Source organism: Rhinoderma darwinii, chromosome 1 (assembly GCF_050947455.1).
Source record: "Rhinoderma darwinii isolate aRhiDar2 chromosome 1, aRhiDar2.hap1, whole genome shotgun sequence".
NCBI classification, from domain to species: domain Eukaryota; kingdom Metazoa; phylum Chordata; class Amphibia; order Anura; family Rhinodermatidae; genus Rhinoderma; species Rhinoderma darwinii.
The window spans coordinates 413,661,735-413,675,937 of record NC_134687.1 but is presented as its reverse complement, the minus strand read 5'-3'; the positions used below and the strand labels follow the sequence as shown (position 1 = coordinate 413,675,937).

Sequence of the window (14,203 nt, the reverse complement as noted above, 5' to 3'; positions counted from 1 at the left end):
GCACCACAAGACCTCTTGAAACCGGACATGGTGCCTAATAAAAAAAGAGGCCTCAAAATCGACTAGGTGCGCCTTTGCTTCGGAGCCATTACCACACTAGGGCCACATGTGGGATATTTCTCAAAACTGCAGAATCAGGGCAATAAATATTAAGTTGTGTTTCTCTGATAAAACCTTTTGTGTTATAAAAAAAATCGTATAAAGAGGATTTTTTGACAAAAAAAAATATGTAAATTTCACCTCTACTTTGCTCTAAATTTCTGTGAAACACCTAAAGGGTTCATAAACTTTCTAAATGCTGTTGTGAATACTTTGAGGGGTCTAGTTTCTAAAATGGGGTGTTTGATAGGGGTTTCTAATATATAGGTCCCTCAAAGCAACTTCAGAACTGAACTGGAACCTAAAAAAATAAATAAATGAGGCAATCCTTCGCTTCTTACATTATACTGATAATGAGCCGTGCCCACCCCGAGATGACCCCAGTTTTGACCGTTTGTATAAACAGAGACCCCTATTAGACCGTTTCAGTGCCCAGTTTTCCCAAGCATACACCCCGAGAAGTGTATTTCTATTGATGAGTCCCTGGTAAATTTTAAAGGGAGGGTTCAATTCCGGGAGTACCTGCCGGGTAAGAGGGCAAGGTATGGCGTGAAGATGTATAAGCTGCGAGAGTGCATCCGGGTATACCTACAGGTTTAGGCTATATGAAGGAAAGGCCACCCCCAAACCAGACTGCATCCTGGACTACAATAGGTACATGGGAGGTGTGGACTTGTCAGATCAAATCCTGAAGCCCTACAGCGCCATGCGGTGTGGTATAAGAAGCTGGCCGGGCACATCATACAGATGGCATTGTACAATGCGTACGTGCTACGTCGATGTGCAGGCCAGACGGGAACTTTCCTGGAATTTCAAGAGGTGATTATCAAGAACCTAATCTTTAGGGACCAAGAAGGGGGTGCACCCAGTACTTCTGGAAGCGGGGCCACACGCATCGTACCAAGGCGGCAACACTTTCCAGAAGTTCCCCAAACTGGCAAGAAGGGAAAAAGTCAAAAGAGGTGCAAAGTCTGCTATAAGGGATGACACAATATATCAATGTGACACGTGTCCCGAATAACCAGAGCTCTGTATGAAAGTGTTTTAAAATTGATCATACATCCCTTGGTTTATAATTTACCCCAATTTTACTTACCCTGATGCACTCCGCACAGCTTATCCCCCCTCGTCTTTCCCCTCTGATTGGGCAACAAAATTGAGTATTTTATTTCTTGTGAAAATAAGACTTTTTGAGCTAAAATGACATATTATAGGAAAAAATATATTTTTTTTTAATTCCCAGCCCAATTCAAATAAGTTCTGTGAAGAAACTGTGGGGTCTAAAAGGTCACATTACCCATAAATGAATTCCTTGAGGGGTGTAGTTTCCAAAATGGGGTCACTTCTGATGGGTTTCCGTTGCTTTGATACCTCTGGGGCTCTGCAAATGCGACATGGCACCCGAAAACCAAACCAGCAAAATCTGTACTCCAAAGAACACACAGCGCTCCTTCCCTTCTGAGGCCTCCCATGGGCCCAAACGGCAGTTTATTGCCACAAATGGGGTATTGCTGCACTCAGGACAAATTGGGCAACAAAATGGGGTATTTTGTTCCCTGTGAAAATAAGAAATTTTGATCACAAATGACATTTTATTGGAAAAAATTACATTTTTTTCATTTCACAGCCCAATTCAAATACGTGCTGTGAAAAAACTGTGCGGTCAAAATGGTAACAACAACCATAAATGAATTCCTTGAGGGGTGTAGTTTCCAAAATGGGGTCACTATTGGGGGATTCCTACTGTTTTTGCACCTCAACACCTCTTCAAACCTGGCATGCTGCCTAAAATATATTCTAATAAAAAAAAGAGGACTCAAAATGCACTATGTGCTTCTTTGCTTCTAGGGCTTGTGTTTTAGTCCACGAGCGCAGTAGGGCCACATGTGGGACATTTCTAAAAACTGCAGAATCTGGACAATACATATTTAGTAGTGTTTCTCTGGTAAAACCTTCTGTGTTACATAAAAATATGAATAAAATTGAAATTCAGCAAGAAAAATGAAATTTGCAAATTTCACCTCCACATTGCTTTAATTCCTGTGAAATGCCTGAAGGGTTAAAAAAACTTTCTAAATACTGTTTTGAATACTTTGAGGGGTCTAGTTTTTAAAATGGGGTGTTTTATCAGGGTTTCTAATACATAGGCCCCACAAAGCCACTTCAGAACTGAAGAGGTACCTTAAAAAAAAGGCTTTTGAAATTTTCTTAAAAATATGAGAAATTGCTGCTAAAGTTCTAAGTCTTGTAACGTCCAAGAAAAATAAAATAATGTTCAAAAAACGATGCCAATCTAAAGTAGACATATGGGAAATGTGAACTAGTAACTATTTTGGGTGGTATAACCGTCTGTTTTACAAGCAGATGCATTTCAATTCTGAAAAATGCAATTTTTTCAAAATTTTCTCTACATTTTGACATTTTTCACCAATAAACACTGAATATATCGACCAAATTTTACCACGAACATGAAGCCCAATGTGTCACGAGAAAACAATCTCAGAATCGCTTGGGTAGGTTTAAGCATTCCGACGTTATTACCACATAAAGTGAAATATGTCAGATTTGAAAAATGGGCTCTGAGCCTTAAGGCCAAAACTAGGCTGCATCCTTAAGGGGTTATGGAAAAGACCTGTGGGGGGAAAATGCTCACTACACCCCTTAATAAATGCCTTGAGGGGTGTAGTTTCCAAAATGGGGTCACCAGGGCCAGCCTTTGAATAGATGGCGCCCCGTGCGAAATCTTTCGGCGCCCCCCCATCATTAAAAAAAAATGGCTCATAAAAAAATTATAATGCCCCTTTAGTGCCCCCATACAGTATATTATTTAATAATATAATATATTACAACCCCTTCAAGGACACAGTATTTTGTCCTCTAATTGTGCCCACAGTATTATGCCCCCTGTAGTACCCCTACACAGCATAATGTCCGCTTAGTGGCCCCCACACAGTAGTGCCCCCCTGTAGATTTTGCCATACAGCCTCTCAGTAGAAAGTGACATAATCCCCCACCTCCTCCTTGTAGATCGTGCCATACAGCCCCTCCCCCTTGTAGATAGTGCCCCCAAATTAAAACAAAAATTTTACTCACCTAGGCCCCGTTCCCACGACGGGATCCTTGCGTAGGCCGGCGTGATCCTGTAGCCTAGTACAGAGTTTCCCAACCTTTTCCCCAGGGCACCCCTACCAAAAATTGTTGAGAGGGACAGAAAATGGCTAAAAACAAGCACTACACTCATAGGGTATGTTTACACAGCGTTTTTTGTAAGGCAAAAAAAATCTGCCTCAAAATCCCTTCAGGAATTTTGAAGCAGATTTTGTATTGACAGCGTTGTTTGACTTTTTTTTTTTTTTTTTTTTTTTCTTAAGCAGTTGAAGCTAATGCAAAAGACGCAGGCAAAAAAGCATCAAACGAGCACCGCAGGTATTTTCTGCCTCCTATTAATTTTAATTGGAGGCCAGAGGTGGAAACCACTTGAAGACCATAAGCCCCACTCACAGTAAAATGACCATCAGCCCCCACTCTCAGTAATATGACAATCAGCCGCCCCCCCCTCACAGATTCCTCCTGTAGATAGCGCCACACAGCCCCCTTGTAGGTAGGGCCACACAGCCCCCTTGTAGGTAGGGCCACACAGCCCACAGCCCCCTTGTAGGTAGTACCACACAACCCACAGCCCCCTTGTAGATAGCAACCACCCACCTTCCTGTAGACAGCGCCACTATAGCTCCCTGAAGGAGCGGAATCGCCATGTTGCCGGGGATTCCGCTCCTGGAGCGCTCCGCTGGATTTCTCTGTCCATATATGGACAGTAACATCAGGGGAAACTTCTGAAGCGGAATCCCCGCCCACAGCGTTGCAGACGCTGTGTACGGGGATTCTACTCCAGGAGAAGCTCCTGTCGTCTGTGTCCATTTATGGATAGTGATGTCATTGGCTTCTCCTGGCGTGGAATCCCCAGTCACAGCGTCTGCAACATTGTGGGCAGGGATTTAGCTTCAGGAGTTTCCCCTGATGTCACGGTTGATATATGGACAGAGAAATCAAGCGGAGCGCTCCAGGAGCGGAATCCCCGGCCACACGGGGATTCCGCTCCTTCAGGGAGCTACAGTGGCCCTAGTAGATAGCAAAGCAGGGAGATACCTCCCTGCTCAGCTATAGTGCTGTCGCTGCCACTATAGCAACTGCAGCGGTTGCTAGCAGAGCCGCCACCCATGGAGGGGGTCCAGCGCGGGCACCCTCATGGTAGCGACACCACAGAGTGAAGAAGGGCCCGGGCGGAAAGGCGACTGCTGAGTCGCCAGGCCCGGGCGCTTCTGAAACAAGCAGGGGAAGGGAGCCTGTGCAGCGACCCCTTCCACCTGCTGTAGTGATATGCCCTATGCAAAGTCAGATGTCGCACACCCCTAAGGGTCACTTGCTTTTATTACTTCACATCAGAGCCTCTGCAATTGTGAACCAATACTTTGTAAATCGCCAAATTAGGCCTAAATTTCGCATGGTGCTCTTTCACTCCTGAGCCTGGTTGAATGTCCAGGCAAAAGATTAGGGCCGCATGTAGGGAGTTTCTAAAACCGGGAAACACCGCATAATTATAGAGCGGTCTTGTTATGGTGGCACAAGCTGGGCACCACATATTGGCATATCTATGGAAAAAATAAAATTCTCACTCTGCAACATCGAGTGCACACTAATTTCTGCAAAACATCTGCGGGGTTAACATGCTCACTACTTCCCTAGGTGAATACCTTGAGGAGTGTAGTTTCCAAAATGGGGTCACTTTTGGGAGGTTTCCAGTTTTAGTCCCACAGGGGCTTTGCAAATGCGACATAGCAACTAGAAACCAATCCAGCAAAATCTGCAATCCAGAAAGCCAAACGGAACGCCTTCCCTTCTGAGCCCTACTGTGTGCCCAAACAGCAGTTTATGACCAGACATGGGGTATTACCATACTTGCTTTGCAAATGTTGGGGTTCTTTTTTTTTTCCTTGATTTGTTGAGAAAATGAAAAAATTTGAGCTAAAACTATGTCTTATTAAAGAAAAGGGATTGTTTTTATTTTCACTACCCAATTCTAATAAATTCTATGAAACACCTGCAGGGTCAAAACGCTCACTACACCCCTAGATGAATTCCTCAAGAGGTGTAGATTCCTAAATGGCATCACTTTTTGGGCGTTTTGGTCCCTCAGGGGCTTTGCAAACATGACATGGCCTCCGCAAACCATTCCTGCTAAATTTGAGCTCCAAAAGCCAAATGGTGCTCCTTTACTTCTGAGCCATGTCGTGTGTCCAAACAGCAGTTTATGACCACATGTGGGGTATTATTTTGCTTGGGAGAAATTGCTTTCTCTCCTTTAGTCCTTGTGGACATGAGAAAAAATTAGCTGAACCTACATTTTCTTTGATAAAATGTAGATTATAATTTTCATGGCCTATTTCCAATAATTTCTGCAAAAAACTTGTGCGGTCAAAAGGCTCACTATACCTCTAGATAATTTCCTTGAGGGGTGTAGATTCCCAAATGGGGTCACTTTAGGGGGATTTCCACTGTTTTGGCATTGCAAGAGCCCTTCAAACCGGACATTGTGCCTAAAATATATTCTTATAAAAAGGAGGACCAAAATCCTCTAGGTGCTCCTTTCCACCTGAGGCCGGTGCTTCAGTCCATTACCACACTAGGGCCACATGTGGGATATTTCCTAAAACTGCAGAATCAGGGCAAGAAATATTAAGTTACATTTTTCTTGGTAAAACGGTGTTACATTTTTATTTTTGTATTACAAATGAATTTCTGAAAAAAAAATAATTTAATAATTTGTAAATTTGCTTTGCTTTCATGCCTGTAAAACGTCTAAAGGGTTTAGGGCATGACCACACATGGCGGAATTCCTCCGCAACTGTCCGCATCAATGCCGCACAGAATCTGCGTTGCAGATTCTGCAGCGGATCTGCACAAAATGTGCAGAAAATTGATGCGGACTGGCCGCTGCGGACTGCAGGAAAAGTGCTTCTCTTCTCCCTATTCAGTGCAGGATAGAGAGAAGGGACAGCACTTTCCCTAGTGAAAGTCAAAGAAATTCATACTTACCGCCCGTTGTCTTGGTGACGCGTCCTTCTTTCGGCATCCAGCCCGACCTCCCTGGATGACGCTCCAGTCCATGTGACCGCTGCAGCCTGTGCTTGGCCTGTGATTGGCTGCAGCCGTCACTTACACTGAAACGTCATCCTGGGAGGCCGGACTGGAGACAGACGCAGGGAGTTCTCGGTAAGTATGAACTTATACGTTTTTTTACAGATACATGTATATTGAGATCGGTAGTCACTGTCCCGGGTGCAGAAACAGTTACTGCCGATCGCGTAACTCTTTCAGCACCCTGGACAGTGACTATTTACAGACGTCTCCTAGCAACGCTCCCGTCATTACGGGAGCCCCATTGACTTCCTCAGTCTGGCTGTAGACCTAGAAATACATAGGTCCAGCCAGAATGAAGAAATGTCATGGTAGTAAAAACAATACGCTCCGCAGCACACATAAGATCTGCGGACTTCATTGCGGAATTTTGACTCTCCATTGAAGTCAATGGAGAAATTCCGCCATGAGTCCGCAACCAGTCCGCCACTGCTCCGCAACAGACAGAGCATGCTGCGGACAACAAATTCCGCTCCGCAGCCTATGCTCCGCAGCGGAATTGTACGCATCGTGTAAACGAACACTGCTAAATTAAAGTGAAAGTCAATGGAGAAACGGCTCCGCTGCGGATTAACGCTGCGGAGTGTCCGCAGCGGAATTTAAGTGAAATTCCGCTATGTGTGAACCCGCCCTAAGAAACTTTCTAAATGCGGTTTTGAATACTTTGAGGGGTGAAGTTTTTAAAACGGGGTGACTTATTGGGGGCTTCAAAGCCACTTCAAAACTGAACTGACCCCTGTAAAAATAGCCTTTTGAAATTTTCTTGAAAATGTGAGAAATTGCTGCTAAAGTTCTAAGCCTTGTAACAACCTTGAAAAATAAAAGGATGTTCAAAAAACTATGCAAACATAAAGTAGACATATGGGGGATGTTAATTAGAAACAATTTTGTGTGGTATAACAAGCAGACACATTTAAATTTAGAAAAATGCTAATTTTTGCAATTTTTCCACAATTAAATACTGAATGTATCGAGCAAATTTCTAAGTCCAATGTGTCACGACAAAATCTCAGAATCGCTTGGATAGGTAAGAGCATAACAAATTTATTACCACACAAAGTGAAACATGTCAGATTTGAAAAATGAGGCTGTCAGGAAGGTCAAAAGTGGCCAAAGAGGTAAGGGGTTTTCCCATCTTGGATATTTATGGCATATCCACAGGATATATCCACATCCATCAGGCTTTTATGGCATATCCTGTGGATATGCCAAAATTGTCCAAGATGGGGAAAACCCCTTTAAAAAAAAAAAAAGTTTTTCTTTAATGTTCCAAGAAAAAATATATATTATATATTTTTTTAAATAAGCCCTCTTTTCCCATTTTATCAATAAAGTAATGTTAAAAAAAATATACAAAATTAACATAACTGGTAACACCGTGTCCATAAAATTTTAAACTATTACAATATAACGTTATTTAACCCGCAGCAGTGAACACTCTAAAATAAAAAAATTAATAAAAATTAGCTGTTTTTTGGTCACTTTAGCTCTTTAAGGCCTTATTCACACATTTGATTTGTAATTTGCATCCATTTTTTTTAAAGGCTATTTAAATGTTTGTTGTTTTTTTTTTTTTTAAATAAAAATGTGTATTTGTAAATACATTTTATTTAAAATGCTTTGTACTTTTTTTTTTAGATACCTCTGCTCTGTATTCTTGCTAAATCCTGTTGTTTCGCCAAGACCTGACGGGTTCAGTGACAGCAGGTCGATCGAGCGGTTATCCATCACATCTAAGTTCATAAAAAGAGGCTCTGTCACCAAATTAAAAATGCCCCATCTCCTACATCATTTTATCGGCGCTGGATTGTAGTTAAAAGCAGTGTTTTTTATTTTGAGAAACGATCTTTTTTCAGCAAGTTATGACCTTTATTACATTTATGCAAATTTGTTTCTTAATGCCCAAGTGGGCGTTTCTTTTATCTTTTAAGCAAGTGGGCGTATTACAAAGAAGTGTATGACGCTGACCAATCAGCATCATACACTTCTCTCCATTACACCGAAGTTTGTTTCACTGAACAGCGTGATCTCGTGTGACGTCACTTCCGCCCACAGGTCCTTAGTCTCTAGAGAGTTCTATATGCTTACCTGCACTGTGTGATGCTGCCTCCTCCGATGCAGATCCCACTAACTTCTCATACGCCTGGAGACTATCTATGTTCAGTCTTCAGATGCAGGGATGAAGGACCTGTGGGCGGAAGTGACGTGTCAGCGTGGTCTCGCGAGATCACGCTGTTCAGTGAAACAAGCTTCGGTGTAATGAAGAGAAGTGTATGATGCTGATTGGTCAGCGTCATACACTTCTTTGTAATACGCCAACTTGGTTAAAAGTTAAAAAAACCGCCCACTTGGGCATTAAGAAACTAATTTGCATAAATGTAATAAAGGTCATAACTTGCTGAAAAAAGATCGTTTCTCAAAATAAAAAACACTGCCGTTAACTACATTCCAGCGCCAATAAAATGATGTAGGAGATAGGGCATTTTTAATCTGGTGACAGAGCCTCTTTAAATGTGATAGTTTACAGGTGGAACCTGCGTGTCTGGACCCGCTGTCACCGAACCAGTCAGGTCCGCGGGACTGACTGATTCAGTGAATAGCACTAGATACAGCTGTATCTTAAAAAGTAAAACAATTTTAATAAAATATATTTACAAATCAATAAACATTTTGATTAAGAAAAAAACAACTTTCAAACATTTACACAGCCTTTAAGCCAAAATCAAGAGTAGATGCAAAAAGTATAAGGGCTCGTCCATACGTAGCGCAATTGCTGCGTATTTTCCGCCCAAAATTGTGGACGGAAAAAACACTGAATACAATAGCAGCAAAGTGGGTGAGATTTAACAAATCTCATCCACATACTACGTAAAAATTGCAAGCAGAAATTGTCCTGCGGGGCGTATTTTTCGTACTGCAGCATGTCAATTTCTGCTGCGGAAAGTGGGCAGAATTGTTGCGTTTTTCAGTAGAGAGGTCATCTCCCAGCATTGTGAAAAACACAGCAAAATCCGCGCCATTTTTGGAGTAAAAAATTTAGGAAACGGTGCATTTTTGCCGCAGCGAAAAGTCTGCTGCTTTCAACGGAATTGCTGCAGAAATTTTCTGCAGCAATTCCGTAACGTGTGGACAAGCCCTAAACGTGTCCGTTACATTTTTCTGTTTGTACGATCTGGTTTTGGCTTAAAATAAAAATGATGCAAAATACGGATCAAATATGCAAGTAATGAGGCCTCGAGGTGGCCATACGCATAAAATAACATTTGGCAGACAGCAATTTCTCCCGAGTCCCCCATAAACATGATCGCTTGGCCAAGTGTGAATAAGCCACTGTCAGATCTTTCTGGCAGGAGCTTATCAACCATGTAGAAATAAATTGAGAGAAACTTAATTCAGGTGAATGAGAGAAGGCTGTATTACTGTGACCCACCGCTACAAGTATATCAGCGTTTCACAGTACGGAACCGTGGCAGGAATGAATGGGAAGCCGTGCTCGCACAAGTGCCGCGGCCACTTCAAAACAGCTGATCGGCTGGGATTCCCAGAGTCTGACCCCCACCGATCAGATATTCATGGAATATCCAGAGGTCAATTTTTTTCCACTGGAAAATGTCCTTTAAAACCACTGTAAATTGTGTTTATAGTTAGTGTTTAAAATCCTTCACCATCCCCCACAAGATCTCTACTTGTTGTCAGAGAATGTAAACATTCCGGTTTACATCCAGAGGTTTGAAACCTAAACAGACATACTAAACAGGGCGTCACAATCCTAATCTGAAGCGCTCTGGCTGAGTACTCCAGCCCTTGGGAAGCTTTTGACATCACCGTCCATGTATGGACAGTGATGTTGGGAGATTATTCTGAACGTACTGTATACATTTAATGTATAATTGCAACGGATGCCACGATACAGCCTATGCTCTCATGTTAAAAAAAAGGTTTACTGCATGGTATGCTTTTTTACGAATACCAGCCTGACAGACCAAAAAAAAGTGTCATTTTGGTCTCAATCGGGAAATTTCCAGACGTACACGCAAAACGAAGGACTAAAACGCAATGAGAACTAGGCCTAAGGCCCATTGCACACGACCGTGCTCGTAATTACGGTTCGTGATTTCAGGCCTGGCGGGCCCCGGACAGCCATCCGCATTTGCGGGCTGTGCTCCCATCATAAAAGTATGGGAGCACGGTCCGTAAAATAAAAAAATACGACGTCCTATTTTTTACGGAAGGTTTCTACGGCATGGACACCTTTCCATAAATATACGGGAAGGTGTCCGTCGGCCATAGAAATGAATGGGTCCGTATTTACGGACGAAAGCTACGGTTGTATGCACGGGTCCTAACAGTTTTATCATCGGTTAGGTGAAAAACTACATGGCTGTACTTCCTATCACTTTTGCACAAAAAGCCATATTTTGGGTGGAAATTTCTTTAAATTATGTCACCTGGACACCGATCGTGGCTTTGATCTATGGGGTTTAAGCCTCTGTGTACACTAGAGTGCATATTTGGATGTTGTTTCATGTAAAACTTTAAACTAGCACCAGAGATGTGAAACAACGGAGAGCAGTGTAAGCCAACGGGCTGTAGTAATTATACTAGCCAAATATAAAATTACGCAGTCGTTTTTTAGTGATATCAGAAGTGATAAATATACCATACATTTTAATTCCAGAAAACACACATATTAAATCAAGTAATTTATTGATTTTTTTTTTATTGATGTCTGAGGAGGCAAAGTGAGGGCTGGCTCCTCACATCTCCTGCACCCTACAAAATTCATTTTCTGCTCCTCAGTGTCAGGTCCCGCATGTACACACAAACAGAAAGTGCCCATCCCCTCCCTCATACATATTTTGCACAGATCTAACTCTGCTTTGCAAAGATTTTCTTATGTCCTGTGCAACTTAAAGTTGCAGTTATGTTACTGCAACACGTCCAATTAATTGTATTCCCATAACAGTGGCCTATGGGAGCGATGCACATAAGGGCTGGGTGAATAGTGGAGAACCCCAAATGGGACAGAGACCTTGTCACCCAGATCCTAAGTGCTTTATTGCACTTTAAGACTGTTCATTATGTTACAGAACCTGTTCTGTGCTAGTGCGGTACAAGGCCCCTTCCAGCAAGAGAGTTGATATTAAATAAAAAAAAAAATATTATATATAATAATTTGTCCTTTGTGATCCAGCGTGAATCCTGCCGCGGAGGATCCTGAGACTAGAAGCTGGAAACGGTTTGGAGTCCAGAAAAGGAGAGGGGTGGGAAGGGAAAAAAACGGGCTACTAATGAGAACATGGTAACAAAGTCCCTAAAGAGGGGGTTTGGCCCTGCATCTCTGAGTTGTTCATGATTCCCACAAAGGGAAAGTCTTATCAGGGTCTGTCTAAATCATCGTCACTAGAAGAAGAATTCGCTGGCATCATAGGGTCATCAAGCAAAGACAAGTGTTGCTGTGGGGGCTCATAGCCAGGTAGTTCATCGCCAAATGTAGGTCCTTGAATTCTGCTTGCAGAGGCTGCATGCAGAGAATGGAAACGGGGTAATCCCATTTCTCCAAGTCCGGTTTGGTGCAGCATTCCTCCACCTGCTGCTCCATACATAGCCCGTAGCGAATTAGAAGTAGGCTCTGGTCTAGGGTTCCGGGAAAAGGAATGAGAAGAGTCCCCAGCGGCGTGTAGCACAGGTGGCATTATAATTTTGGAAGGAGGACGTTTCTTCCTCTTTTTAGCAGATGTGGGAAGGTGTTGAGTATTAAATGTAGTCTCTGGAAGGGATGACTGAAAAGAAAGACAGGTAATTAACAATTTTATAAACACTCCGCAATATTGAACCTTACCTAAGATCTGCCACATGCCATTTAAAACGTTCTGTTGCTCCTCACTTGTTACTTAGCAACAACAAACTTTTTGAACTAGCAGTGAAGGCGGACCGTGTCCGTTTGTAGCCGGTTGCTGAGGAGCAACGAACAGAATTTGAAATTCCATGTGAAATCTCAAGGAGACAATGTTTTAAGTAGGGCTGGGAAATGAATAACCGAAACTCAGCACAAATAACAGACGTCATCTTGTGAAGGTCGCAGATACAGTTGAATCCAATGGTAGAACAGGGAGCCGTAAGATGGCGTAGAATGCAAATAGGGGGCGTGGCATGTAAAAAGGGGTGGGGCGTAAAAAAAATCATTTATTAATCATAATAGAGGTTACATGTTTAATCGTGATTTTGAGGTTGTAATCACCCAGCCCTAGCTTTAAGACAAAACGACATCAATTATTAGTTTTTATAGCATCCGTAGGCTAGCTACCTTACCTTTTTACCATTGTGATGGTGGGATTGCTGCATAGTACCCACAGTTACAAGTGCTGTTGAGGAAGATTTGGATTTCTTACTCTTTTTTTTGCGTTTCCTTCGGTCTTCCATATACTGTGTGCAAGGAGAATAAAATAAATAAATAACTCATGGGGCTCTGTAAGAAGTCAGGCACACAAAAATAAGACTCTTCGCAAGTCATTATATCCACACCAGGTGTCACAGAAGAATGAAACATTTTCGAGTTTCAACTACAATATTATTATTGCTCTGTTTTAGGTCATTTTCACACTGAGGAAATTTTGCGGCGGATTCCGCTGAAAAATTCAGCCTCCCATTAATTTCAATGGGAGTCGGGAACGTCTTTCTCCCACTAGCTGATTTTGTCAGCTAGCAGGAAAAAGAAGCGTCCTGCTTGATCTTCGGGCGGATTCCGCCCGAACCTCCCATTGATGTCAATAGGAGGGAGGAATCTTCAAGGCGATGGCAGGAATAGTTCTGCGGCGGATTTTGCAGCAGGACCCGCCACACAAAATCCGCCATGTGAACTAGCCCTTGTGAAGTCAGTATTGTTTTGTTGCACTAAAATATTACACCAGTTCAGAATATTTAAAGAAAGTGACCATACATTTGACTTCGAGAAACTTGGCTCTAGCCACATCTAAAACTAGTATAGCTGCACAAAATATAGAGGTAATGGTAATTGGCGATATACACTGGTAAAATTTGGCATGTCTTTAGTAATTTTTGTGTCCAAATGTACATAAAGAAGAAAATCATTGACGTCTAACAGGGATCACCAAAAAATCTTAATGTGCATTCAAGAAATTGTGAAGTTGAAGTGAACAGTAGATTCTGCTGCTTTCAAATAGTATAGCCATTTGTAAACAATTACGTCATTTAGATTAGGCCAACTGAAAAAATGATGCCTGCCTGTGGCCCTATCGATCTGAAGAGAGAGAGCACTAAAAGTTGACTAGGTTGTAACAGCCTGCAGCCTTATTTGGATAGTTAAAATATATCTAGAATATAAAATATAAAGTCTAGTAAAGTCTTACTGCTAAAAAGCGGGGGTCCACAATGTAGTCAGGATGTCTATGCAGCCACTCGTGCAGCTGACAGCGTTTTGGGGCTTCCTCTCCAAGGAGCATAGTGCCATCCCTCTGATTCACAACTGGTATTCGAGCATCCATATCTAGATCCATCTAGAATGAAACAAGTAGGTGGTTAGACAATGGGAAGGAGATGCAGTACCAGGCGCAGTCACTACCGAATGTACAGAGCTGTGCCTGGTAAGCAGCAGTGCGCTCTTCAAATCAGCCGATCGGTGGGGGTGCCAGGAGTCTGACCCCCACGATTGATATTGATGACCTATGCTTCGTGTAGTTCATTAATAGCAGAAGTCCCAGAAAACCCTTGAGTTGACAGAAAATTGTTGTTCTACATTATTAGAATTTCTTCCCTTATAGTGGGAGCAAATTAGATAATGGAACAGGGCAGCAGTAGGAAAATACCAACCACTCAGTATGGCAGCCTCTCTTCTGTGTAAGGAGCAGCAGACATGCTGCTGTAAAATTACCTGAAAAGGTGGGGGATT

At 42.4% G+C, this 14,203-nt stretch overlaps 1 protein-coding gene across 5 annotated transcripts in view; it reads right to left on the bottom strand.

Annotated features, from left to right (window-relative positions):
• Positions 1–10,984: 10,984 nt before the first annotated feature.
• The window catches only part of CHD8 (chromodomain helicase DNA binding protein 8), a 122,906-nt gene continuing 119,687 nt past the window's right edge, over positions 10,985–14,203 (bottom strand). For all 5 annotated transcript variants that reach the window (XM_075828962.1, XM_075828959.1, XM_075828958.1 and 2 more), the window contains exons 36-38: positions 13,665–13,811; positions 12,607–12,720; positions 10,985–12,077 (exon numbers count right to left, since the gene is read on the bottom strand). In XM_075828962.1, coding sequence (XP_075685077.1) covers positions 11,673–12,077; positions 12,607–12,720; positions 13,665–13,811 — 666 coding nt within the window. In that variant the 3' untranslated portion in view covers positions 10,985–11,672. The remainder of the gene's footprint in view (positions 12,078–12,606; positions 12,721–13,664; positions 13,812–14,203) is intronic.